This window comes from Marmota marmota, unplaced genomic scaffold (assembly GCF_001458135.2).
Source record: "Marmota marmota marmota unplaced genomic scaffold, marMar, whole genome shotgun sequence".
Classification (NCBI taxonomy): Eukaryota; Metazoa; Chordata; class Mammalia; order Rodentia; family Sciuridae; genus Marmota; species Marmota marmota.
In genome coordinates this window covers 7,020,516-7,048,412 of record NW_026000241.1, presented here as the reverse complement: position 1 = coordinate 7,048,412, position 27,897 = coordinate 7,020,516, and the positions used below count along the sequence as shown (strand labels likewise).

General features: G+C 49.9%; 1 protein-coding gene across 1 annotated transcript in view; it reads right to left on the bottom strand.

The window, feature by feature from the left end:
* Window positions 1-468: 468 nt before the first annotated feature.
* The window catches only part of Upf1 (UPF1 RNA helicase and ATPase), a gene marked incomplete at its 5' end in the record, with an annotated part of 32,515 nt that continues 5,086 nt past the window's right edge, over window positions 469-27,897 (bottom strand). The window contains 21 exons of the mRNA XM_048795369.1: window positions 469-2,320; window positions 2,934-3,056; window positions 3,350-3,567; window positions 3,710-3,871; window positions 5,256-5,337; window positions 6,005-6,179; window positions 6,448-6,617; window positions 9,066-9,464; window positions 9,839-9,982; window positions 10,537-10,651; window positions 10,755-10,919; window positions 11,462-11,580; window positions 11,683-11,842; window positions 11,990-12,098; window positions 12,808-12,906; window positions 13,092-13,176; window positions 13,831-13,992; window positions 15,773-15,953; window positions 16,343-16,510; window positions 18,663-18,752; window positions 20,491-20,630. Of these exons, the coding sequence (XP_048651326.1) occupies window positions 2,937-3,056; window positions 3,350-3,567; window positions 3,710-3,871; window positions 5,256-5,337; window positions 6,005-6,179; window positions 6,448-6,617; window positions 9,066-9,464; window positions 9,839-9,982; window positions 10,537-10,651; window positions 10,755-10,919; window positions 11,462-11,580; window positions 11,683-11,842; window positions 11,990-12,098; window positions 12,808-12,906; window positions 13,092-13,176; window positions 13,831-13,992; window positions 15,773-15,953; window positions 16,343-16,510; window positions 18,663-18,752; window positions 20,491-20,630 (3,063 nt within the window). The remainder of the gene's footprint in view (window positions 2,321-2,933; window positions 3,057-3,349; window positions 3,568-3,709; window positions 3,872-5,255; window positions 5,338-6,004; window positions 6,180-6,447; window positions 6,618-9,065; window positions 9,465-9,838; window positions 9,983-10,536; window positions 10,652-10,754; window positions 10,920-11,461; window positions 11,581-11,682; window positions 11,843-11,989; window positions 12,099-12,807; window positions 12,907-13,091; window positions 13,177-13,830; window positions 13,993-15,772; window positions 15,954-16,342; window positions 16,511-18,662; window positions 18,753-20,490; window positions 20,631-27,897) is intronic.

The window sequence follows — 27,897 nt, the reverse complement described above, 5'->3', positions numbered from 1 at the left end:
CCCGGGCGCCGCTGGCCTGCCCTGCTGCGTGCCTGCACGCCTGTCGCCCATCTCTGTGCTCTTCTTCGACAACAGTGACAACGTGGTTCTACGGCACTACGAAGACATGGTGGTGGACGAGTGTGGATGTCGCTGACCAGGGGCGGGCAGGGAAGTTGTGGCACGGACCCAACAATAAAAACCTGGTGGTCTGCTCTGTTGGTCCTTGTCACCTTAGTGGGGAGGAATGGGCCTTTCTATCTACACGCACCGGGCCACTGGGTGGCGCCACCATCCCAGTCCTCTCTACTGCCCCCAATCTCCAGGGGGGCCACAGGCCCAGATGCTGTGCCAGAGAGGCAAGGGCAGTGGTCTCCCGGAGAACCCTCTGCAGACAGCTGAGCCCTCTTCAAAGCCCTCCCAACCAGCCAGGTCCCCAGTCCAACCAGTGCCCTCCCAACACACCCCTGCAGTTCACTTGGCCCCATGTGAAAGCAAAAACTGTTTATTAATATTTTATTGGTGACAAAAGAGCTTAAAACAAATTGACCAAAAATCAAGTTACATCGCCTTGGTACAGATGCTCTTCAGTTTGTAAAACTCAAATGCTGCTAGGAAGGTGGAGGACAAAGCAAAGGGCACACAGCAGAGGCAAAGCATTCCAGCCAGAGGCAGGCGGGTTGCAGCTGCCCAGGGCAGCGCAGGGTCATGGCGGGAACCTACCAGAATCTATGCCTCTATGCAGCCTACCAAAAGAAGGGGGACCAAAAGCCCTACAGCAATGGGAATAAATAAGTCCTTGCCAGAAGGAAGGTGGCCTGTGCACTCCTGCCGGTCCCACATCAGCCAGAATCTGGAGGCTTTGGGATAAGGGCCTTGGACACCTCGTTGGGAGGGGAAGGCTGGGTGGGGTCACCAGGGCCTGGGCAGGCAGGACATGGTCTTCAGTGAAGTGGTCACCAGGCAGATAGCCACCCCAACCCACGTGGGCAAGGAGCTGGGTGGGGGCAGTTTTCCCAACAACTTCTGGCATTGTAAAACCTGAACCCAGACAGATGCCCCTCCACCAACTGAGGTGACGTGCTCCTCTAAGCCCCTTTAGCACACAGCCAGCTTCTCAGAAACTTCGTTTTTCCGCAAAAGCAGAAACGGCCCCACGTCAGTGAGCTGTGCCAGCAGGTAGAGGGGCTCCAAATCAGGGTGGGTACTCGGCATGTTTATCAGCACGGGGACTGTGTGTGCCTCCCCAGTGACAGGGACAGACCTGCTTGGCTGTTGCCTTCCACTGCATCCTTGGGAAGGACCCTGGGGAAGCAGCCGCTGGACCAGAAACAGCCACCCTTCTGGCCCCTGGCCTTATGGCCAGTCCTGGCTGAGGTCCCCTGGTGGGGCCACGAGCACCTTCCTCACGGAGCAGCTACAGCCCTGCGCCAAGTCCGCTGCGCAGGGAGCAGCTGTGCTTCTCAAGAGTCCAGTGGAGCAGGCGGGGCCTCCAGGCCAGGCGAGGCCACTGCTGCACCAACCTGCCACCTGCAGCGAGAAGCCTCTGGAAGCTAAAACTTAAAACAAAAATCCTCCTCGAAACCATGGCACAGGTGTTGATCCCAGTCTCCAGTTGCGCTGGCTTGTATAAACTTCGTTTCTGGAAGCTTCTTGCATCTCCCAGGTCCACCACTAAGATCTTAGAGACAAACTTAGGACAGTGTATTTTTCAGTACTCCTTCGAAAGAATCTTTAAAAAAACAAACAGAAAAACCCAAAACCATATTTTCTTTAAATGAAACCCCTCTTAAAACACAGGCCGCGTGACCTGGGCGGTCTGGGAGCCGATGTGGGCAGAACCCACACTCCTACGGCCCTGCGTGGCCGGCAGCCACCCACAAGGAGCCTGCTCAGGCACAGAAACGCCAAGTTTTTTCCTGCTAAAACGTAGTCCCCTTTCAATAAAAGAAAAAAGAAAGAAAAAAGAACAGAGGAAAGGGCTACTCTGAGATGAGGGTCTTCCTCCCTCCGCCCTGGTCGCAGACCCAGGTGTGGACGCAGCGAGCTGGGCCTCCTCGGCAGCGGGGCTGGACAGGGACTGGCCAGGCGGCTCCTGCGCGGCCGGCCCACCTCCCGCTCTCCCTTCTCCTTCTCCTCGCCGCCGCCGCGTGCCAGCAGGGGGCGCTCGCTCTGTCTCGGCTCCTCTCTCCCTCGGTTGCTCCTCTCCCTCTCCTGTTGCTCACACAGTGGTGCTTCAGTTTTAGCAGTGGAAAACAGGTATCCATTTATTTTTATTTTTTATTACCCAGAATAAGATGCTGATGGACTAAGCCACGTAGCTTAGCTCTTCCGCCGCCACCTGTGGGAGAAGGACAGGGCGAGAGACCCTTAGGGGCAGCATGGGAAGCCAGGATCCTGAGCTGCTGCCCAGATACTTAGGCACCTGGATGATACATGGGTGCCCAGGGACAGGGACTTACAAGGAGTGAGCAAAGTCGAGCGCTAAGGCCAGCAAATCCCGAGCTTTGGCAGCACCCCACTTGTCCAGCACAGACAAGCTGGGGCAAGGGGACCCGGAGCCCACACTCACCCCACTCTGGTCCTATGTTATAGATGAGGAAACTAAAGCCCAGGTATAGGGATGCTCAGCAGAGCCTGGCAGGCGCTCAGAAGGCCCTCTTCAGGCAGCAAGCTGCCGTCAGGGTCAGGGCCCACTGTCTTCCCGGCCCAGGCAACTGTGGGCCCCATATCCCTTTCCCTCAGGGGTTCTGGAATTAATTCTCAATGGGGGGACACATGTAGTGCCACTCTGACCCACAGTGGCAGTCACAGGACAAATTGGTCCCTTGGGGGCCAGCATGCATTTCCAGAATTTCCTCAAGAGTCCAGAGCCCCAGTGAAAACCCCCGTACTGGCTCCAGACCCTTTTTCAGGGGAAGGGGCAGGGCTAAGGTCTGCTCAGGGTGACTTGCCTTCTAGTACTGGGACAGCCCCGTCACCCCGCCATGCTGGTACGCCCGTTCTCCCTGGTATGTGGAGTCTTGAGATAGCGCCACATCAATCTGTGATTTAAACTCATCACCAAGGTAACTGTCCTGAAAGACAAGGTCAGGGAATCAGGGAAGTGAGCAAGGTTGGGGAAGCCAAAGGGCATTCACATTTCTGTCCTCAAGGCCAAGTGGCAGGATGACCCACCCAATTATTGCAGCACAGCAACAGGTAACCCAGATGGGGACTGCCAGGCCTGTTGCTTGGGACTCTTCAGGAGAACAGTGTCTGAATGAAATGTTCTAGACTTATGGCCCCATGCTAAGTGCCTCATGTCACGAAGGCGCCTTCATTGTTCTTAGAAGGTGCTCAGTCCTAGGGACAGGCATCACAAACTCACCTGGGACAGCTCGGGCTGGGAGAGACCGGGTTGGCTCATTTGGGAGGGCTGGCTCATGGAGATGTAGCCCTGCGTCAGGGCTCCCTGGGAGAAAGGCTGCGAGGCCACATCCTGGCTGGCCTGGCTGTTGGGGAGGTTAGTCTGGCTGGGTCCAGGAAGCCCGAAGCGATTCTTCTGGCGTCCCCCACGACCAGTCTTGCTTTTGGGGGCACCCCGGCCTGAAAGACAAAGTTCAGGTGACCTGAAGGAGGATTAAGCCTCAGAGACAAGCGTAACTCAGCAAAGGCCAGCCTGAGGTTTGGCACTGCTCAATCCTGATGCCAACATGCTCTCCCCAGCACACGGCTGCCAGGTGCTCACCTGCCGCTGGCCCATTAGCTTGTCCAAAGTAGCCTGGTGGCGGCATGGGTGGCATAACCAGATTGAAGGGAATAGGAATGTTCATGGCAGCCACGTGGCTGGGGCCAGCGCTGATCATGCCGATCTGGTCGTGGGTCTGAAAGTACATGTTCGAGGGCCGACCTGCAATACAAAGCAGACAGCACATGTCACTCCCAAGTCAATGTCCCCAACAGGCTAGTCTGACCCAGACAGAGTGAGAACCTTTGTCCTGTGGTTTCCTTGCCTGCCCTGGCCTTGCAAGGGTGAGAAATGAAGCCCTCCACCCCCAATTGTGCCTGCCCCCCTGGGGGATCCTGGGAAGTCACCTAGTGAGACTCTAAAAATGGCTGGGCTCAGAGGAAGAGTGCTTGTCCAGCATGTGCAAGGCCCTAGGTTTCATCTTAGCGTCAGAAAAAATAATCCTTTTAATAGCAAATTTCACATTCTTACTCTATGTTAAAAGCAAGAAAACACCTTCGTCGGGGGGAAACTCTTGAGTCCTGCTTGCTCTGGCTAAAGGCCCTGGTGCACCTCAGGGGCTGGGGAGGCCACAGGGAGGAGGTCTCGCCCTCCAGAGAAAGGGATACAACTGCACGGGGCTGACTCTAAGGCTCAGCACTAATTCAGAGTGAAAACTTTTGAACTCTGTGACACCTGAACATCCTCAGCTATTCGGTGACTTTCCCAGTAAGGGCAATATGGTTTTTTGTCTTTGTTTATTTTGTGGTGCTGGGGATTGAACCCAAGGCCTTGTGAATGTGAGGCAAGCACTCTACCAACTGAGCTATATCCCCAGCCCCAGTTAAATGGTTTGTGTTGTTAAAGAACACAATTCATAGTTTGAGCCTCATGGCTAAGAGAATATCAGGCAAGGGAAGGGGCTGGCCACTTTCAAGGACATCTGAGGTTGGTGAGTAGTCACCTCGGGGCCCATCTCTACAGCATAGATGAGGGCAAAGCCAGATGTCTGAAGGCCCCAGCCTCAATTTTTAGTGCAAATTAGCACAGGGGAGGAGCCGAAGGAGGCAGTGTCTGGGGCAGTTAGGACTGTTCTCAAGCAGCAGGGGCAGGCCTGACCTTACTATACGCAGAGATTCTGCTTAGGAAGCAAGGACACCAAAGAGGCCAGCCAGCTTCCCCCAAAACAGAGCACAGATGTCTCAGGAAGGCAGCAGACCTCAATTAACTGCAGGCCATCAAAGGGAGCTGTGGTTACGACCTGCTGGTGAAGGGTGAGCAAAGGGCAGGAGGCAAAGGCCAGAGCTGGCCGAGGGTCAGCAAGGCTGAAACCTATGGAAGCAAAGCTGAGGGCAGAGCTGCCATGTCTGAAGAAACATCTTGCTTTTAGACGCCAACAAGGAACAACTATTCAATTTCCGACCAGGGGCACTGAAAAAATGCCCCTCATTGACAGGACCGAGGCTTGTGAAGACCACCCAAGAAGCAAGAGTCAAAGCTGAGACTTGGGAATGTCAACATCCTGGCATGGGGACATGGGCTGGATTGGTCCCTGTAGGAGACTCACCCTGGCTGCTCCGGTCGTAGACTGATCCTGGGATGATGGCCTCACGGGCATCGTACATGGCTGTTGTCATGAAGCGGGCCCCCTGCAAAGTGGTGGACAGATGAGGAATTTGTCATGTCAACAGAACGCAGAATTCTCCACAGATCTGGTGGCTTGGAAGTGGCAGGTGCTTGAGCTCTTGAGGTTTGCTGACTTCGGTGCCCCAGCTCAGTTTCCTAACTGCAGTGCTCAATGTCCTTGCCTGCTGCAGGCCAAATGTGACTCCCAGAGACCACCCAGGACTTAGCAGCCCATGAATCCCAGAGCCAAGCATGCCCCAGAGGGCTCAGGAGACTCCATGTGGGAGCTCAAGCTGGTGTTCCACTTCTCCCCCAGGAGGCCCTCTGGGCGACATACACTGCTCACTGACCTGAGGCACAGCCTCAGCTTACACCTGCCTGATGCCACATCTGCTACCATTCACAGCTACCTTCCCAGGACAGAAGCCAGGAGAAGGAACCCCCAGACCAGTATCTGCCCTCACCCTGCCCTGAGACCCTCTATGCCTGGTGATATGGCCCAGAGAGCTGGGCTCACATGCCCAGAAGAGGTGAGGCCAGGGGTCCCTAATTCCCAACTCGTGGGTTTTGTGTCCTTTGTTCCTCTACAGAGTTCTGGTGCCACTAAAACAAGAGATGGGCTAAGTAGACATGTGAACAAGGTGAGAAGCTGGCCCTTCTCCCCAGCCTGCTCTGCCTCTGGATGCTTACCGGGTTGATGGTATTGACAAGCTTCCGGGGCTTGCTAAACTGCATGAGGCTCTCCCGGAGGTTGTTCAGCGGCCCCTCCACCAGCACCTTCTGCTCCTTGTAGTAGTTGAGCAGGTGGTTCCACAGTGGCTGCTTTGACAGGGCCTTTGGGTTGCCCACGATGATGACGCCGTACCTGCAACAAGAATGTGGTGCTGAGGACCTGAGTGGCAGGGCACAACAAGGGCACCCACAAACAAGCCCGAGCTCTGCTGGGTTTGAACCTCAGCCTTGAAGCCCCAAAATATAATTCTGGCTGGACTGAGAAACATAGGCCCCCGACAACCACTAGGACACAGAAACAAAGAAAACTCTTGGTGAGACACGGAGCCCTCTGACCTCTAGCACTAGCCAAGTCCTGTCAGGCAACCTAAGCTGGGCCTGTGCTGTGAGGGCGAGCATACCTTGCTCTGGTCAGAGCCACATTAAGACGTCTGGGGTCGTTTAAAAACCCAATTCCTTGGTGCTCATTTGCCCGCACGCAGGAGAGGATGATGAAGTCCTTCTCACGTCCCTGGAAGGCATCCACACTAGCGATCTCCACCTCCTGAAAGGGGCAGCATTGTCCCATTAGTCAGCAGGCTGCCCTCAGGGACCCCCAAAACCACATGCAACATGTCAAGATACACCATCAAATGCCACTGGTAAGCTAAGGACCAGGCACTGCTCACTGTGCCCCTCTCACATCACTCTCGACTTTTTTTTTTTTTTAAATATTTATTTATTTATTTATTTTAGTTTTTGGCGGACACAACATCTTTGTTTGTATGTTGTGCTGAGGATCGAACCCGGGCCGCACGCATGCCAGGCGAGCGCGCTACCGCTTGAGCCACATCCCTAGCCCCCCATATTTGTTTTTTATTGGGCATGTTCTAACTCCCTGGAACCATCACCAGTGTGAGAAAAGCAGTGTTGCTACACAGCTAGACTAACAGTGACCAAGGCAGATGGCCACTGAGGACATACTGTATAAGACCTTTTATGTCGAGGTGAAAATAAAGTATACTCCTTCCATCTAGTCAAAGTGAGGAGAGGGGCCAGCTGGGTGAAACTTGGGGGCCCAGGAGCCCAGGGACTACTGGCAAACGCTTAGCCGCACATATCCACAGCCAGGAGCTTGCACATGTAATCACAGCCCTCAGCAGCTGGTGTGGACTGGCTCCAGTCCTGCCTTGGATAGTGGCCACTCTCAGGGATGAAGGCAGCTTCTGGGAGCTGGTGAGGTTCTGTCTCAGGGTTTGGCTACTGGTTATGCAGGTGTGTTCACTTAATGAACCTCACCGAGCTGGGCACTCATGAGATAGGCACAATAAGTTTACTAATAAGTTCAATAAGTTTAATAAAAGTAACTCACTGGGTACAAACTAAGTGTAGGGAGGAAGCAACAAATAGTGTCCTCCCAAGTTGCTAATGTCCTGGGGATAGCCAAGGAGGCAAGAGTGGGGCTGGCAAGGGTCTAAGCTAGCACAGAGGCACTCAACTCAGACACCTCAGAGGGCCACAGGTGAGGTCTTCCTGGCCTCATGTTTGCTAGCCTGGCCATGTAATGGCACAGCACCATTCTAAGAGTCATGGTGACAGTGGCAACAATTGCCAGGACATATACCATCCATTTGGGAGCAGTGTGGCGTAAACTCTGAGCTTGTGTCCTCATGTCTAAGTGGAGCTAAACACAGACATGACAGGTTGTGAGGCTCTCAAATGCTGCTTTCAACAGGACCCCTTAGAGTTCTTAAAAAGTCGAGAGGCTTTTGTTTATGTGGGTCACTATATTTTAAAACAAACATGTATTAATCCCTTTTAAAAGAAACCCATTATGTGTCACCAAAAAAATTTTTTATGAAAATATACATTTCAAAATGAGTTGAGTGAGAATGGTCTTGTTTTCGAATTTGTAAGTCACTGTACTGTGGCTTAATGGAAGACAGCTGGGCCCCAGACCTGCTTTTGCGCCAGACTCTTGTGATATGCTCAAGAATGCAAGGAAAGCCAGGCTTAGAGTCACATGAGTTAAAAGCAGGGAAAGTTTTTATGATCATTCTGGATAACCATGGCTCTCCATCCCTGATACCACATCAAAGCTGCAAGAGCCAGTTCCCCTGCAAGCCAGTTATGCCCATCCCTGGCTATCCTCACACTATGGGGTCTTTGGCCTCTGCATGACCTTTTGGTTATTTGGGAAATATGTCTTCAGTCCATGCTGGTTATTTGGGAAATAACTATTCCCTGAGTCATGAAGAGTTCCAAAATTCACATATTTCATGGACAAGATAAGGGCACTCCATTTGTCACCACCACAGATCTCATCAGAAAAGTTGTACACTAGGCACTGGCACAACCCCAAGCCCAATGACAAGTTTTCCAAAATTCTACTTTCACTTGAATCCTCAGATTTTTATCACCGGTGACAAGCACTGCTAGTTGTTTTCCTTGAAACCCTAACAAGTTTGCTTGGACCATTTTCAGGAAAATATCTATCCAGTGCCCCAGTGTGAACAATCGGCATGTATCTACAAGTGCCTCCCTGTCAGTACCTCCCACACCTACCAGGTCTCACAAGCACTTCCATTCTGTCACACTGAAGATATAAGGCAGCACACTCACTCAAGGCATTCTTTACTGACACTGTGTGGCAGTGACACCGAGGGTCTGGCATAATTGGGCAGTCACATCCCAGTCAATCACCATGAGTGTGAGTGTTGGGACAGTGGAAAGGGCAGATATTGTCTCTGCTAGTATCAGAGTAATTGTGACGTCAGGAAGCCTGCAGGTCTCTGGACTCCACAGCCTGGGGCCGTTTTGGGGTTCTGGGCTTTGAGAACCATGCACTCTGGCTCTGATAATTTTCATAAAGCACTTAACATGCCTCCCAGCATAAAGCAAGGTTAGCACCCAAATTCTTGTCCCTACTGCTGAATATGAAGCTGCGTAAGCCCTGGTCTGAATTCCCAGGAAGTGACTCTGAATTCCCAAGCCCACACCCTGGGGAGCCCCCACACTCCAGAGCAGTTGTTCAGTCCCTCTGACCACCACACTGCCCACATGAGGAGCCCTGCCAAGACCTCACACAAAGTACCCTGTTGACAGAGGTGGCTATGCAAAGCCCCGTAGGGAGAAACTGAAAGGCAGGTTCCCTCTCCTCAAGCCACCACATTCCCTTGTATCCACTTCTCTCCCAAAGCCCCTGCCCCAGGCAGAGCCTACTACCTGCAGTGACGCCGTTTTGGAGAGAGCCCTCATAAAAGATGTTGGATGGGAAGGCACTAAGTGCGGGGTGCATCCGGTATTGGACTTGCAGGCGGATGGGACGGATTCCCAGCACCACCAGGCGCTCAAAGAGTGACTGTGACAGCCCGGCTTTGGCCGCTTTCTTGCACATCACCACTGGGCCCAGCTGGCAGTGGTCACCCACGAGGATCAGCTGTAGTGAGAGAGGCCACACAAATTGAAATCTCAACCATGAAATGGTCTAAACGCCACTAGCAGAGGTCTAAGGGGCTCCAGGTCCATGTACCATCACCCAGCCTTTCAAATTCAAAAGGAAAAACATTTGGTAGGAAAACTGCTCAGCACATTCTGTGACACCCAGAGCACAAGATTACAACACTCAGGTCCTGGTGCACAGGGCCTCTGAGCACGGTGGGCACAGGCAACAGCCCCATGGGTCTACACCTTAAACACTCTCAAAGGGCCTCTATGTATTTATTTTTTCTTCAGTGCTCTACCCAGCATCATGTTTTTAGAAAACAAATCTTGGGTTTCAAATAAGACTGCAGTGGAGGCGAGGTACCCCACCTGCTTGGCTCCAAGGACCACGGGCACCATGCACTCTGGCTCAGTGGCTTGGGTGCTCTCGTCGATTAAGATGGAGCGGAACTGCATCTTCGCAAGCCTCGGGTCACCAGCACCCACACAGGTGCAGCAGATGACATCCGCATTCTGAGAAAGGGGTACAGAGGCAACAGGAAAACTACATGGTCAATACTACAGCCCTGGGAAAGGAGGCAGGCAGGATGGGTACAAAATATGTTCTGTTCCAAGCCCTCTCTGACAATTACTTAAATAAGCTGCCCCTCCTTCCCACATTATATCTCCTATCCAGGTTTCCATGACTAGCAAAATGATCAAATCAGTTGTACTCTGTTGGAGGAGACCTTTCCAAGTAGACACAGCTCCATGTCTCATGACAGCCTCTAAGGGGCAGTGCTGAGCTGGTAAAACCCCAGACTAGGACTGACACTACTTTTGGTAGGTTCATTTGTTGTAAGAATATGTTCCAGGGGCTGGGGTTGTGGCTCAGCAGTATAGCACTTGCCTTGCACATTCAGGGCCCTGGGTTTGCTCTTCAGTACCAATTAAAATAAATAAATAAAATAACCACCCCACAGGTGCCATCATAGGCTTCACAGATTGGTCTTTTGGCCCAAAAGAACAAAACAGAAGCCCACTTTCACAGACTGTTCCCAGCCAGCAGCACCCAGCCAGGAGCTCACCATGAGCAGCTCTCTCTCAGCCGTGCGTTTCAGGGCCCGGTACCGCTTCTCGTCCGCAGAAGAGAGTTCCCCCGTCTCATCCTTCAGCTGCTGTAGCTTCTGCAGCTCTGGCATGCTGCAATCACACACCAGGTTAGCGGGCACGCAGGAGATCTGTATGTGCCAGCAGTATGTGCGAGGGCCCAGTGAGGGGCCCACAGAGCTAGCCTGACACCCACCTGTCCATGTTCCTGATTTGGTTGTGCAGCGCCAAGAAGGACACTGGGGAGTCAATGGCCTCGCGACTCTTGGCACAGAGGCGCACAACTTTCAGCCCTGTCTGGTGGATCTTCTCCGTCAGTTGATCCACAGCTATGTTACTCGGAGCACAGACAAGTACAGGCCTGGAACAAGATGTGAACATCTCAGTTTTTGCCCAGAGGAAATTCAGTGAATGTTAATGAGCCAAGACCATTGCTTTTAACAGGCAGTGCAGCCAGCTCTGGATCTATGGCTCCAAGCTGGAACGACACATACGGAAGGAGTTACAACCCCAGCAGTAAGAGCTACTTGCTTCCCACCCAGCTTTCAGAGTTCTAACTCATGAGAAGTAACACTCGTGACTAAATTCTGCATCCTCATCCTCCTGTCCATATATATTCTCTGGAACCTTCAGAGTTCTCAGAAGCACAAAGGCACAACAAAGCCCATGACACACTGACCAACACTGTGTTTACGATGGCAGCGGGCCTTGTTATTCAAAAATAATTGTACAGGTCAGATCGAGTACAACTCATAGCAAGTGCAGAATGCCAAGCTGCACAGGGTCACCTCATAATCTGGGCCTGAGGACACAACTGCATCCAAAGTTCTCAGCACACAAAACTCCCCATTCCTACCACCCAAACCCTCCATGTCTCACCCACAGGCTGTGCAGAGAGCCTACCCATTGCCTTGCCGAGCCAGGTGGTAAACAATAGTGGCTGATGTCACCGTCTTCCCTGTGCCTGGAGGGCCCTGGATCAGACTCAGCGGTCTCTGCAATACAGTCTTCACGGCATAAACCTTCAAGTACAGGCACCAGCAGTTAGGAGCAGCAGTCACCCAGCAACCCTCCCAACAGGCCATGCAGGGTGGCCCTGCGAGTCCCCATGGACCTGCAAGAACCTGAGAGTGGTTGAGGTCAGGGAGCCCTTGTGCTGTGAAGCGCTTCGGCAGCTGGCACTTGATGATCACATCCTCCACCTCATGGCCGAGCAACTTGTGGTAGATGTAGCCTGACACGGAGGTCTCATCCACAGCAAATGTTTTTAGCGCACTCTGCATCCTGTAGGGAAAGCACAGGGTCAACCAAATGCAGCTGTGAACCACATCCCTGGCCATGGCGACAAGACAATTTACAGAGATACTGAAGGTGGCAGGTGGGTGTTTGCAAATCAGACAGCAGCAGCAACCTGCAGGAGGGTGGACGTACCTATCAAATGAGGTTGACTTCCACACAAAATCCACCTGGAAATTATGAGTCACCTCCACGGGTGCTCCCACACTGCTACGGAGTTCAATGGCGATCTCATCGCCATAATCTGGGTGCTGAGTTAAGTTTGCTTTCTTGTCCAAAGTCTAGTTTCCCCTTCCTAGGAGACCTCAGTTGTTGGTCTTTTTCCTTTTTAAATATTAATTTTTTTTAGTTATAGTTGGACACAATACCTTTATTCCATTCATTTATTTTTATGTGGTGCTGAGGATTGAACCCAGGGCCCTGGGTATGCTAGGCGAGTGCTCTACCGCTGAGTCACAATCCCAGTCCAGCTGTTGGGTCTTTAAATATTACTTACTTGGTTACTTAGGAGAGCCCTCCTCTGCACCGAATGCTGAAAACATGCAGAACCAACACACAATCAAAGAGATTAGAGTTCTCATTTACAGCCTTTGCCTTTGAGAGCCCATGTTCACTTGCTGGTGCAGGCTGTGCACACACTGTGTGTTCTCTCTCTCTCTCTCTCATACACACACACACACACACACACACACACACACACACGAACAGGTGGAGAGGGGCCGGCTTCTGGCCAAGGCATAGGTGCCACAACTGTGGATGCCCTATTTGAGTGGAGGGGAAATAACCATCCACCTTACCCAGCCAAGGTTAAGAGATTATGGTTTTCCTAAGGGCAACAAAGAGTTATACCAACCAGCACCTACCACTCTGCACAGCTGTGCCCATCAAACCCATGACCCCACAACCATCTTTTCCCAGCCTGGTTGGCCCAGCCCCCAGTACATAAAGGATACTATCAGGGACCTTGATGACGTGGCCGATCCCTTTCCAAAGGGGTGCAAGGTCCCCTTTGTACCGCAGACATATCTCATCCCCCTGCATGAGTCGCATGTCTTGTGGTGAAAGAGACAGCAAGAGAGTTAGTGTTTTTAACATATGTCGTGGCTTCCACCATGAAGAGTTCAAATCAAGGGACACTTTACAAGGGTGAAACTAGGAATTTTATGCTACTTATGGTCACAAATATTTTAAAACTTAAAATCACCTCTTAACCAAATTATGACTAAATCCTCATTACCAGAGTCAGTCTTGGGCAAAGTGAAGTAGGCGATTCTCTTCTTGTTAAGGCCCAGGTCCCACCTGACCGTGATGTTATCTTGAGTCTGAACACATGGAAAATAAAAGCCCGGTTAGCCTGCACACAGACATGGGCCTGGACACCACGTGTCTGGCTTGCCCTGAGGCTGTAAACCTCCACAAAGGCCATGCCAGTGGCTGCACACTGTGACTCCTGGGTGCAGAATGACACCCACAGGCCTGAAACTCCATCAAGGGCACATCTGGGAGAGAAGCAATCAGGAACCCCCAGAACCCATAGAAGGTGACCCGTCAGCAGACTCTGCAGCAAACAACAGGAGGGCCCAACACAATGTTCACTCCAGAGGAGGCTTCTTCCTGGCCGTGGGCTGTGAGAACTGGCTACAGGAGGAAGAGAAGAGAGGCCGACTGCCATGCAGGAGGGTTCCCGTTTCGTGGTCACGTTCTTTGTAGTGACCTGGCACAAGGCCTAACTCTCGTCGCTGTAAGCAAAGCTGTAAACCAGACTGCAAGGTATTTTGTGGGTTTTAAAACAAAACACTCAGGCTGGTGTTTACTCCGATGACTGGGCACTGGCTTCTCATCACTCGAATGTGGCCTCGGATCTGCGTTTCTGTCCAGCTCTGCAGCCTAGAGAGGAAAGCACCCTCCCCACCTTAGGAGAGATGCTTTGTTAAAGGAGAACCAGAGCACCTCGAGCCCTGCACACACCACATCACCTGCGACTCTTTCAGTTTCTTATCATAGTCAGCCTCCAGCTTGACCAGGGGGCCAAAGATGTTCTGGTACTGGTAGGCATCTTCGTACCGCAGGAGGACATGCTGCGGCTCCTCATCCACTCCCGGCTTCTCCAGGTCCTCCAAGGTGGCTGAAGGGTTTTCCTACAAGATGAGAAAAGCAAGTGCTCGGCCCATTTCCACCCACAAGCAAATAAGCATGAGTTCAGAGGGCACCCAAGGGACAGAGCACAAGTCCTACACCTCAGTATGGGTCCATTTTAGGTAGAGAGGTGACTGATGTTTGCTTTAGGTAGTGAGTGGTCTCCATCCCACAAGGAGCGCCCTGGTAACAGGAACTCCATGCTGCTATGCCCTGCCAGCCTAGGACGTGCCTGTGCCTCAGCTGCTACTCCTAACCCACAGAGTGCTCCCAAGTGAATCTGCCTACAGAGCCCCAGGTGCACAGCCTGACATACAGATCTATAACATAGAGGTTTTGGACCTGGCTGTCTTCTCCAAGAATGCCCAGCAGCAAAGAACAGTAAGGCCTCTTCCTGCCTGTGTGAAGCCCATTGGCTTCGGTCTGTGGTCACAGCAGAAGAGGCCCATCTCATATGTCCTGCTACCTCTGAGCTGAACCAATGTGGTTCTGCAGCTCTTCCCCTGGTGTTCTTAGGGAGCTCTGCACTGACAGACAGAATGGTACCTGGGAACAGTGAAGTACTTTGACAATCTGAAAACTGAAACTGAAAGGTGCTAAGCTAGACAATGCCTGAAAAAACAGGATCCTACTGCTGGGCAAACTAGGAAAGCCAAGGCATAAGAATGGCCAGCTTAAGGCCAATCTTGGTAATTCAGCACAACCTCTCAAAAAAACTAAAAAGGGCCGGGGATATAGCTTGGAGGTAAAGCACTTGCCTAGCCTGTGCAAGGCCCTGGGTACCTCAATAAAAAGATCCTTTTTAAGATTTCTGGTTGAATGGGTGCTAAATTAAAATTTCTAACTCAGTTAGAACTAACTTTATCACAAAGTCCTAAACAGCCAGAGCAAGAGAAGGGTTTCCTTGGAGAAACAGGTGGGTATAGGGGGTGTTTTACCATGAGTCTGCAGTCAGAGCAAGAACCCCATTATCTGGCTTCTCTCCTTCACATCTACCTGTACTGACCTTCTTATAAGACAGACAGCTGCTCCCCTGGTTTTAAATGGCATCCACAGTCTTCCCTATTGCTCAGTCTGGGCCCTCCAAGTAAGTATGCTAAAGCTGGTCCCCAAACTTTTCCCTCCTATCCCCCACCAAAACTTTGCCTAAATGGTGGCCTGTGCTGCACTCTGTTTCACATCAAGCCAGCCATACACAGGGACTCACTGGCCTTAACCACACCCAGCAAGAATACAGTTTCCAGCCAGGAGTGGTGGCGCACGCCTGTAATCCCAGCAGCTTAGGAGGCTGAGGCAGGAGGATCACGAGTTCAAAGCCAGCCTCAGCAGAGGTTAGGTGCTAAGCAACTCAATGAGACCCTGTCTCTAAATTAAATACAAAATTTGGCTGGGGATGTGGTTCAGTGGTTGAGTGTCCCTGAGTTTGATCCCTGGTACTCCCCCACCACCAAAAACAAAACAAAACAAAACAAAAAACCCAGATTTCAACAGTCAGAACTTCCCTTCCCAGAGCTAGGTCTCCTGGGTCAGGAAAGTCAGGATAAGCTGCTGATGATAGATGGCCCTAAACATCGTGAGTTGCCCACCAGGAACGTACAGGTGCTATAGGAACCCCTCTGGCTTGCAGGTGCCCCCACGCCACTGTAGATCATGCTTCCATTCCTTCCAGAATCTCAGGTGGTCTCATTTGGTCAGCTGTTTCTGAAGACACTCCATCTACTCCTGTGCAGCCAGAAGCTGGCACTGCAGGTCAGAGGGTTAGCTTTACATTGAGACACTCACCTTCCAGAGCTCCTCTAGCTTGTTGATCTGCTGGGCCGTGATCTGCCGGGCCCGAAGCTGTTCCTGCTCAGAGGGGATCTTGACCAGCCAGGAAAGGAAGCATCGGTCCTGGATCAGGGGCTGCCACTGCGAGCTGTCCCAGTTGATGTCCTTGAGGCTGCTCTGGCTTGCACACGGTTGCCTGCAAAATCCCCGAGGGGGGGAGGTGTAGAAGAGCCCACCTTTAGGACCAACCCCACCCACTCCAGGGATGACCTGACACCCAAAAAGGGATTTCCCTGTTTACTATGTGATCACATTACCTTTAAATTGTTAGTAATAAATTGCATCTCCCTGCACACTTGAGCTCTGAACTCTTAAAACTCAGAACAGACTTTGTTTTCACAGAATTGTTTTTATGATTTAACCAGAACACACCCCAAGAGTTACTCAACATTCCCAATTCTCTAACCAGCCCCAGCCCCCCAAAGTTCTCATACCCTGCCAGTCAGCAAAAAACATTTTTAAAGCACAGTACCATTGGGTCAGAGCCCTGGCTATGGCGGAGGGCCAACCACAGTGGCCCCTCACCTGCACAGCAGCACGACAACTGAGTCGGCCTTGGCGGGAATGAAGCCGAGAAGGAAGACATTGCGACAGCCACAGTTGTAACACTCCAGGACCGTCTCCCCCAGGGGCCCGTCCTTGTGCAGAGTCACCTCTTTGCATTTTGCCCTCACGAGGTGATTTACAATGTGGCTGAAACCAGGAAATGATAAATAGTTAACACCCAAACTTTAGCTTTTCACCACTTCCAATTTTCAGGCCCCTGTTAAAAGTTCCGGTACCGTTCATGGTCCATTAGCAGAGGCGGTCACACCTCATCCATCTGGTGTCCCCTGGGAGCAGCCCTCCCCTGATCTGGCTCCCACTGAGCACAAAAATCATCCCTAACTTCAACCACTTTTAAAGAAAACTTCCTTAACACATTTCACGTAGTTCCTGCATTTTTTCCTCCCCAATTCCTGCTTTCTTAAACCCAACGCATCAGCATCAGGCCTATCACTGGGGTAGAGGCTACTGTTAGGACAGTGGATGGGCCTGTAGAAGACCCCACTGCTCTAGCCTCACTTCTGTCTTCTACTGAAAGTCACTTCTCAGAGCCCCTGTTCCTACTTCCTGGAGCAATGGCCCCTAAATTTGTTGCAGATCAGGAAATATGATAACTGAACATATTAGAAACCAGATAGTTTAAACAAAACAAAAAAACACCAAAAACCCCCAAAACCTGAGTGGGGCTCAGGATAGCCCTCCTAGCTCACCTAAACAGTGGCCTGCACTTCACTCGGCCCCTGCTAAGTCACCACATACAGACACACAATGGCCTCATCTAGTTGCAGGAGGCCCCCCAGTGCGCCTGTACACTGTTCTGATTCAGGTTCTCCCAGCGTTTCCACTGCTCTGAGCCTTCCTCCTGACTGCTGCAGGCAGGTCATAAGAGCTGAGCATGCAGCCAGCCTCCAGGTCTTCCTTGCTATGATTCCTCTCTCCAGAACGCTCCCCTACTTTCTCCATTCCACCAGAAGCTTTAACTCAAATGCCAACCTTCTTACCCTCTCTAGGTGCCACCAAACTCTTCAGGTTATCTAACCAACTCCAGTCACTCTGGCATCCCAGAAGCTCCCAAATCTTCCCTGGAGCAGCCACCACTAGACAATTAACCAGAAACAGTGATGTCCTGTAGCCTTTCCTGGGCCTTCTTCATCCTATGGCATTCAAAGCTCTCTGAAGATAAATGACTACCCCATCATTTCTGGCCAGGACTCACACAGAACACACAATGGTGGTTGGCTTCTTTTTTTCTTGGAGGCCCTATGCTTGCTTCCCTGTTCTTGGCTGTGCTGGCTGGAAGCAGGGGTTGCCAGCTAAGAAAAGTTTTATTTAATTGCTTTTCCTGCATGAGAGGAACTCATGCCAACAGAGTAACACTCGAATTATTCACAATACTCTGAAAAAGGGACATGAATGTCTTAGATAATCTGAAGACCATTCCTTGCCATGCTCAGAACACCACACAGTGAGTCACTAACTCAGAGATAACATGAGATCTGATCTTTCTGTCCACATCCCTGTTGCTGATATGGGAAGTGTCAGGTCTCTGTGAAAATAAGCTTGCCTACAAGCTTTGGTCACTGTCTCCAAAATGTGATTCTCAGAAAAAGATCCCACTGCCTAGCTGGCACTGGGAGCACTGCCTCACCAGACTTTGCTCCATTTCTTGGCAGTAGTGGAGTGAGCCCTGGGCTATCCCCACCAGCATGGAGACCCAGAACATGGGCAAGATCTTAGACTCTCCTGAAACTCAGCGCCGGGAGGATGCTCATCCTATCCCAAACACAAAACAAGGGACCCAGTCACAGCTGCTGCTGATCAACAGCAGGAAGGGAAGCCCAGCGCTGACGGTCAAGTGAACTTAATTTAATCCGATGATTCAGGATCTGGCCCGAATTAGCCTCAGGACTGCTCAGATGAGCCAGGGCCAGAGTGAGCCTTCTCAGGAACCAGCTCCTCTGGTTGCCCGTGACCGCCCTGGGAACAGCCTCCCAGTAAGGAAGACCAACAGGCGTGCCAGCGGCTCATCTTGCAGAAACAGAGAAATAAAAACTGGGAATGAGAATTAAGCCAACCCTACTTGCATAATAAAAAGAACCACAGAGAATAAATCAAGGGTAAATACATTAAGGCATTCACACACTACCATCTGTTTCAAGTTAAACCAGTCACAGAGGAGGAAAAAAACCAGGTTTGTTAGCGTGATTTTATATTGCGCTTCACTTCAACATTTCCATAATTTACACACAAATCTGAGCACACCACTGATTAAAGACACATGCACGGTTTGATTATCTACCTGCCAGAAGTATTTCCACGGCCGTTACAGAACCACTTCTTGCTGGTATTACAGTAAACCACGCAAGCAGGATCGTGTATTCCGCAGTAACTAAAAGAGTCCAAACATCAACAGTTAAAGCTGGAAGGGTGTTCTCTGGTTTTAATTTGGCAGGACGTAAAATTCCTTCCTCTTACAACATTTTTAAGTTTTTCATTAAGCACACACTCAAACCCAGCCTAGCAAGAAAGTCACTCAGGTTAAATGCAGGCTTCACAAACCTGAGATCACATGGAAGAGCCAGGTGAGCTTGGCCACTCTGGGATTGGGGGGGGGGGGCACCCAGACCAGCTGTAGAGCCACTTCCAGGTGAGAAGTGCTTGCTTCTAGATCCTCCCTTTTGTCCTAAAGTTTCAGGAATCCCAACTAGTGCAACGCTGTGGGCAGTGAGCTGCAGGCTCCGGCAGAGGGCAGTGTGCTCCCAGGGAACTGGGCACAGACCCTGAGGTGGAGGGCCTTTCTGAGCCTGGCAGCAGATGGCACGCAAGGAGCACTTAAAAGGACCCCGCTCTCTACCCCACTCCTGGTCTAGGTTTTCTGAAAAATCAACACATCCAAAACACTGGCTCTTGCTGGATATGGTAACACATGCCTGGAATCCTAGTGATGTGGGAGGCTGAGGAAGGAGGATTGCAAGTTCAAGGACCATCTCAAAACTTAGCAAGACCCTGTCTCAAAAAAATAAGGGGCTGGAGATGTGGCTCAATGATTAAGTGGTTTCAACCCACAGATCCTCAATACCCAAAACAACAACAACAAAATAAAGAAAAACAAAACAAAATGAAACAAAAAATCCCCAGCTCTCCACAGAGTTCTGCTAATATACAGAGTTAAAAGTCAATTTCAAACTAAAATGCACTTAAGGCTAGGAAGCCTCCCCTTATCCTCACCTCCCCCACTATTATAATGGGAGGGGAAAAACACCCATCACCCATCTCACACCATGGAGAGAGCAGGAAGGACAAAGGACCATGCAGCTTACTCCCCTGCAACTTGCAAGACGATTTTCCAGCATCACTACACACAGCAGTACACTACTGTGTTCATAAAAGTTTATAAATTATACAGAGCCAAAATAAAGTGTCAGCCACTATGTGGGAACAAGATACACCCTCTGCCCAAGAAAGCTGACCTGCATGCAGCCAAAAAGGCTGCAGCAGAGGGCACAGATCGCTGATGGGCAGTGTGCCCCAGGGCCAGGCAGGATGAACTTGGCCCAGGCCCACATGTGAACTGACTGGCCAGGTGCCCTGCACCAAATTATCTTCTCTCTTAGGGTCTCAATTCCTTCATGTTTATGTGTAAGAAACAAAAAGCAAGATAAATCCAAATATAAAGGATGGCCCTGCCAGAGATGAGAATTCCAAATTTGGTCAACATACAGGTCTATTGCTCCCAATTTTCCTGGAATCATGAGCTTCAGGGAGGCAGATCTTTTAAAAACTCCTGCAGTAAAATCGCTTTGTAACAGAGTCTTGCTACTCTGCCTACCCTTCAGTCCCAAAGCTCACCCCCTGTGACAAGATCCTCCTGATAAGCAAGTGGGCAGGGACCAGAGGGATCTCAGGTCCTAGAAGGCATACAGGGCTAAGACTAAAGGAAGGGTAACCCTCAACAGCTGGGTGAATTCAGGGTGTCAGAGGATGCTGGTCCACCCTCCTGCCCAGTAATAGGGACTTATGAGCAACTTCCTTACTCCTAATGACAACATTAACAGTGCTGCAGGCCACAATCACAGCACAAGGGCTCCCATGCCTGGGAGGTGAGCGTCCCAGCCCCAAGTGCCCACCTGCAGGCATGGATGGGAAGGTCCTTTGTGTAATAGGTATCTTCTTCATCTTCTTCGAAGTTCAACTCTGCCAAGAGCTGGCTGGTCTTAGCCACACTGTCGTCCACAGCCCCATTCTGCAGGATGCCCTCAGGTCCAACCTATAGCAGAATGGCAGTGTTACCTAAGGGAGGCCACAGATGCCAGGACTTGGCCCAGGCCCATGGCCTCTCCCAAAATAAGCAGTCATAGCGACTCTCCAGGGAGGCCCTGGTTTGCTCTTTGCTGAGACAGTTTGTGCTGAACGGGTTTTTCACATGTTATTCTTCCTTATCAAACCTACCCAATAAAAAATGACTCTGGTGCATCCACCTAACTCACTTCCCTGCACAAGCAGTCTGATCCCTGCCTGGCCACAGAGCCATGTCTATGACCCCAAACCAGGATGCTAACACTTGGTTCCCATGACTGAAGGTCATAGAAGCAAGATAACTTTTACAAACTCATTTTGGCCCACCCTGGGAACAGGTGCACTATGTGAGACCAGAAGGTCTGGAGTCACAGCAAAGGCTCTTTGAGCAAGAGAAATGCTGGCTGTCATTCCAGGAGATACAGAACAACTACACCACTGGCCCCTCCCCTTTCCCACAAGGAAGCCTTGACTGTGAAGCATGAAGGGAATGTTAATGGAATCCTTTTCATCCACGACATAACTTTAATTTTATTCATTATAGCAGCAAAAAACAAAGAGGTTGATTTTAAATATCTAATCCTTGAACTGCACAGGACATGGGCACTGAGGTCACATTAGAGAATACACTGACTCAGTTGGCAGAAAGCAGCAAGAGCTCCTAATGCCACTCCCAGGAACTACCACCACAAACCACAGGTCAACAATCTCTGCCATCAACCCCTCCAGGCCACTTAACCCCACGGGTGGCTAGGTCAGACAGCAGGAATCTCACAGTGAAAATGGAACACAGTGATGGTACAAAATTCAGGGTTAGGGAAGACTGACTGGAACCTCCAGGGAAGGTGTCAGGTTTCTGATCTCTAAGATGGGAGCAGACACCTCACATCCCTGGAAGCCTCCATCAGGGGAACAAGACAACTGAGTGAAGGAGGAGCCTCATTCAGCACCTCCCCAAATCCCATCCCTCAGCCACACCCCTTCCCCCAGTGTTACTGGCTCAGGAATGTGTGACATCTATCAGAACCCAAACCCAGGGGCTGGGGTTGTGGCTCAGTGGTAGAGTGCTCGCCTAGCATACATGAGGCACTGGGTTGGATCCTCAGCACCACATAAAAGTAAAATAAACATATTGTGTCCACCTAAAACTAAAAAATAAATAAAAATTTAAAAAAGAGAGAGAGATAAGCAGAACCCAAACCCAATTCTGTAGTGGCATAGGCCATGCAGGACCCAAATAGATACCTAGCCTGTCCACTACTACTCACCAGTCATTTATTTATAAGAAATAAGAACAGGGGTTCTCATGGGGCGGGGGGTGGGGGGTTGGGGGGACAACAAGAAATCCCCTAGGGACATTCTGAATGTTGCCAAGGTGTATCTGGTGGATATTTTTACTTGTCTGTAAAGTACTGTGCAGAAACTGAAAAACCATCTCACTATCTGACCATCACTTTAATATTCTTTTGGCAATCACTGGATAAATTGCATATTTTGAATTATTCTTTTGAACACACTCTTAGAGTGAATGGCTGGATCACACACTAATTCCAGGTTTAATTTTTAGAGGAACTATTATACTATTTTCTACAACATCTGCACCAATCTACATTCTCACCAACAGTGCACAAGGTTTCCAATTTCTTCACATCCTCACCAATAACTGTTTTTTCTTATAAGCATCCAAATGGGTATGAGATGGTATCTCATTGTTCTGACTTGCACTTCCCTCATAGTTAGTGATGCTCAGCATCTGTTCATGTGCTTGCTGGCCATTTTTATCTATTTCAGAGAGAAATGTTGATTTAAGTCCTTCCCCAACTCCCCTGCCCCTCTTCCCCCATTTTTTGGTAGTCCTGGGGGTTGAACCCAGGTGTGCTCTACCATTGAGCTTTTTTTTTGAGACAGGGCCTTTGCCAAATTGCCCAGGCTGGCCTTGAATTTGCCATCCTCCTGCCTCGGTCTCTCATTGCTGGGATCACAGGCATGCGCCATCATGCTCGCTTCCTTCACCCATTTTTTAAATTGCATTGTTTGCTTTTTTCAGTGTTGTATTTTGTTCAAAATTTTGATAGCTGGTCATACCTTCTCCATGTAATGATGCTCCTGCCACTTAGCAGGGTCAGAAGGGTCTATCAGTGTGTGCCTGGGCACCCATAGGCCTGCCTTCTGAAGAATGGCTGGCCAGTGCTGGAGTGAGGCCTTGCCTCAGGGCAGGGAAGGAGGCATTATGAAACATGCCACAGGGAGAAGGTTGAAAGCATAGTCTAGAATGGGCACCAGCCTGTGGCTGCCTGGCCACAAAACTTCAGTGTAGTATTTATATTTTCAAATGGTTGAGTTACCAATTTTGCTTCTTGTCTCCAAAGCCTAAACTATTTACTATTTAGTCCTTTAAAAAAATGTTCACAAGCTACATGCAATGGCACACACCTATAATCCCAGCTCCTTGGAAAGTTAAGGCAGGATGATTGCAAATTTGATGTTAGCCTGGGCAACCTAGGGAGACCCTGTTTCCAAATAAAAGAAAAGGGTTGGGGATATAGCTCAGTAGTAGAGAACCTGGGTAGTGCGTGTGAGGCCCTAGGTTCCATCCTCAGTACAAAAAAAAAAAAAAAAAAAAAAAAAAGAGAGAGAGAGAGAGAGAGAGAGAGAAAAGAAAGAGAGGGAGGGAGGAAAGGAGGGGGAAAAAAAGTCCACTAACCTTTAGTCTAGAAGAGCTCCTAAAATCCCTGACCAGGTTCTGTAAGTGATTCGTTGTTTACAGTACTGGCGATGGAACCCAGGACCTCACACATGCTAGGCAAATGCCCTCCCTCTGAGTTACACCTTTAGCCCGAGGTTTCAAAAATTTTTACATATGAAAATCTTTAGTAACCTTTGGATCTGTATTTTCCTGTGGAGTGATACAGAAAACAGCACCTGGGAACCCTTGCCCTGCCAGTTCCTGCAGCATCAAACATTTCCCTCCCCTCTGCAGGAGCACACACAAGAGACTTGAGCCTGAGCAGAGGCCCCAACAGTGTTAGCTAAATGAATGTGTCTTCTTCAAAACATAAAGGCTGAGACTAAAGCGATTCATCATCTATTCTTCTAACTCAGGATTTAAATGAAAATATATCGGAAGTCACCAACCTCCTCATTGTGGCTGGCTGCAGAGAATCCCCGAACTTTCCCCAGCGTTTTTGTTTTCCTCCCTGAAAAATTCCAAGCCTACAGAAAAATAGCCACATCCTAGTTGTCTGAATGCACGCTATACCATGTTCCACATGCATGAACCCTCCTTCTTACTACCCACTCTTAGATTTATCTTCACAAGAACCAGGGCTTTCTACATCTACATACGCATACCTTGCTTAGGAACTTGGTGTGGTTCTGACATTGTGGTCTTGCTATACATAGTTGCATATATACATAGACAACCCCAATGTTCTAATCATGTCTTTTTATCATTTTTTAAATCCAAGACCCAGTTAAAGGAGACTATAAAGGAGACAAATCAACCAGTTTGAACCACATAAATACACTGGGATTTGGCCATTTTTGACCTACAAAGAGGGTGACTTTACATAGTCCTGCCCAACAGAGCGATGGTCCCTGGGTCCCTCTTTCCATGTTCCCTCTTGACTGAAAAAAAAAAAAAAAGCCCCTCCCTCCTCTCTCTTAGCACTGGGCATCTAAAAGGTCCAAGGACCCTTGCTCTACACAGGGTTCTGGAGTCTACCCTAGAGTCAAAGAACCTTCCACCAGGCCAACAGAGACTAAGATCCCCCAGATCACCTTGAGTTTAATCCTGCCTGCCTAGCACTAGGATGAATCCCTAGCCACTCTGAGATGAATCCCACCTCACCCATGTGGAGGAGCTAGGGTGTGATGAGGGGACCCAATAGAGAAGTGGACACCTCACAAAATCACTCAGATTGGACCCGAGTTCACTAGCATGAAAAGAAGGTAGAGGGGATGCTCTGGAGAGTGGAACCTAGGGACAGAGATCATCTCCAGACCCAACCTCCACAGAAACCAAGGGGAAAAGTGGATAGTGGAGAAAGGGAAGCCCCACATCAAATGATACTGACAAACACACCACTAATGCTGTTTGTCTGACAACAGCAATGTAGCTATAAAGATGCCCTACTCTACTTCCAGAAATACGTCTTGTACATTATAGATCAAAAGGGTTGAGTATCAGCTGGGTGCGGTGGAGCTGGAAATCCCAGTGGCTCAGGAGGCTGAGGCAGGAGGATTGCAAATTCAAAGCCAGCCTTAGCAAAGGCAAGGCACTAAGCAACTCAGTGATACCCTGTCTCTACAGAGAATAAAAATAATAGGGCCGGGGATGTGGCTCAGTGGTCAGGTGCTCTTTTGAATTCAATTCTCATTTACCCCCCACCAAAAAGGGTTAAGTATCACAATTCATATGGCTTGACCTTAGAAGTAAGGGTACAATAACACTTGGGGGGGGCGGGGAGGAGAAAAAAAAAGGGGAGAGGATTAGGCTGGGGTTGCAGCTCAGTGGTAGAGCGCCTGCCTAGCATGTGTGTAGCACTGAGTTCGATTCTCAGCACCACATATAAATAAATTAATAAATAAAGATCCATCAACAATTTTAAAAACATTTTTTAAAAAAAGGGAGAGGAAAATCTTCCCAACTGTAATATGGAAAAAGGTAGATAGGCTGGATTTGCATTCTCTCTCCTGTTAGAAAATTTGAATTCAATGTTTCTATATAGAGGATAAGGCAGCAGGCTCTGCAGATCCAGTGCTCAAAAGGAGGCAACAATTGTCAGAAGGTTCAGTATAGCTGTAACTCAATGCCCTGGCCTCTACCCAGGACCAGAGCCACCTCCCTGGGCTGCTGTGGCCCATCTACTATGCTCTATAAGCTGCTGATGCTTGAGAGAGTTGCCTCCCCTGGTTGGGGCAAGGGCCACCCACAGCCCAACAGGCAACCCAAATCACCTGAATGTTGATGTGCTGGCCTGGCAACAAAGGGATCCTCAGAAGCCCGGCTCAGACATTCAGTTCCCAAGCTACTATTTGACCAACGCATACACAAAGACACAAAGAACTGTTTTCAACCTGGGATCCTAGGACCCAGTAGCTCCCTACATATGGAAGGAAGTCAAATTCTGCTCTCAGAGGAAAGCTTTCTGCCCAAGAAGAGTTCAAGGTTACCAGGAGCAATGGTATACTTCTGTAATCCCAGGGACTCAGGAGGCTGAGGTAGGAAGATTGCAAGTTCAAAGCCAGCCTCAGCAATTTAGCAAAGCCCTAAGCAACTTAAGAGAAACCTGTCTCAAAATAAAAAATAATAATAACAATAAACAAACAAATAAAAAGGGCTGCAGATATAGCTCAGTGGTAAACACCCTTGGGTTCAATCCCCAGTTACTACCACCACCGCCCCCACCTGCAAAAAAAAAAGTTCAAGGCTGTGAACATATGAGAGCAAAGCTGCAGACAGCACTGGGAACTGGCCCAGAGTCATCACCCTGGTTCCCTGGCCAGATTGGCCTCTTGGCTCTGGGTTCCACAGAGCACAGCCAGACATCATGTCCCTTTTCTGCCAGGCTAGACCATCCCAATAAAATGAGAGCACCCCACCAAGGTAACAACCACAAACTTCCCCTGGCTTGAACCTCTGATCTGAATATGGCCCCTACAACTTACTACTCACTGACCTGGGGAGCCCTCCCTTCTCTCAAGGCCTCTCAGGGAAGCATCTCCCTGCCAAAAGGGAGACCTGTCTCAACACAGGGGCAGGAGGCAGGCAGACCCAGAGGAAGCCATGAACAGCTCAGGTCTGCTCTAGTCTGTAGCCCCTCATGGAGAAAACCCCAATGCTGAGCACATGCGCCTAGAAGGGACACTTGGTACCCCGCCAGTCCCCCCAGCCCCCCCCACACACACACACACTCATGTGTACTTGTAACTTGTGCACACAGTCCTGACTGACCAGCCTCTTCTGTCTCAGCTCCCCTTCCAACTCCTCCATGTTTGTGAGGCTGTCCAGTGACCTCTTTGCCACAGTGCTTTCCCAGGCCCCCAAAGTCTAAGGGCTCTTCCTCTCAATTACATTTGTGGCTCCCTCAGCAGTTTGAGGCTCAGGATACCACCTGAACCCCTCAGCCCAGCACACCAGCCTTGCAGCCCTGCTAGCCCCACACCAATCTAGGTAGGACTACCACACACGAAGACCTGCCCTGAGAGCAAACCACTTTCCTGTTCTAGGACCCTCTTAGTTTCAAAGCTCACTCCTGAGGATTGCACCTGAGCAGGGAAGCACATGCAGTTTTCTTGGTTTTTTGTTTTTGTTTTTTTCCCCCCAGTGCTGGGGATTGAACCCAGGGCCTTGTACACATGAGGCAAGCACTCTACCAACTGAGCTATATCCCCAGCCTGCACATGCAGTTTTCTAACAAAGAAATAGCAGTTGGCCAAGACCTTATTCTATATCAGCTGGTGTCACTGCCCTTAGCCCTCCAAGAACAGCAGGCCAGGAAAAGGTAACCTGCAGGGTGCTGGAGTCCAGGGTCAAAAGGGAGAGGTTGGCCTGGCAGCTGGATGGAGGGTATGAAGGTAAATATGAACAGATGCGCAACGGCTGAGAGGCAGGTACCCACCCCCCAAGGTGGGCATATCTCCCGTGTGACCACTGACCAATGAGCATAGATCTGTCAAGGCAGTCAGACCATGAAACCATGCACAGACACTGGAGCTGTGGAAGAGTGGCTATACAGACAGGCAGGACAAAACAGAGAGGAGGGAAGGAAAGGAGGAGTGAAGAGAAATCAAATGGTAAGCAATGACGTGATGGCTGCACAACTCCATAAATTTACTTAAAAGGTGTTGACTTATACACCTTAAAACAAGATTTCATGGCAAGTGGTCAGACTTCAAAGAGAAAAATACATATTTTATTTTTTTGCTTGTGGAGGCTGGACTGAGAAGAAACTTTGGTTTTTGTGAATAACGATGAAGTGTTAACTTCTCCCCTAATCATTCTAAATGTGGGTAAAGAAATTAGTTAGAAGAAAAAAGGAATTGTTCCATACATTCGCCCTAAGTGTACTGTTGGCTCAGCTTCTTGGAAAAGTCCTAAACATCTGGAAATGAACACGGCAAGTCAAGTAAGGGTGAAAAGTGCTGACTAAGCACCTGCCAAGCCTTTCCAGGTAAGCAGCACCTTGTCTCCCATGCTCTCATGGCCCACTGAAATCACAGCTATACCTGAGAGT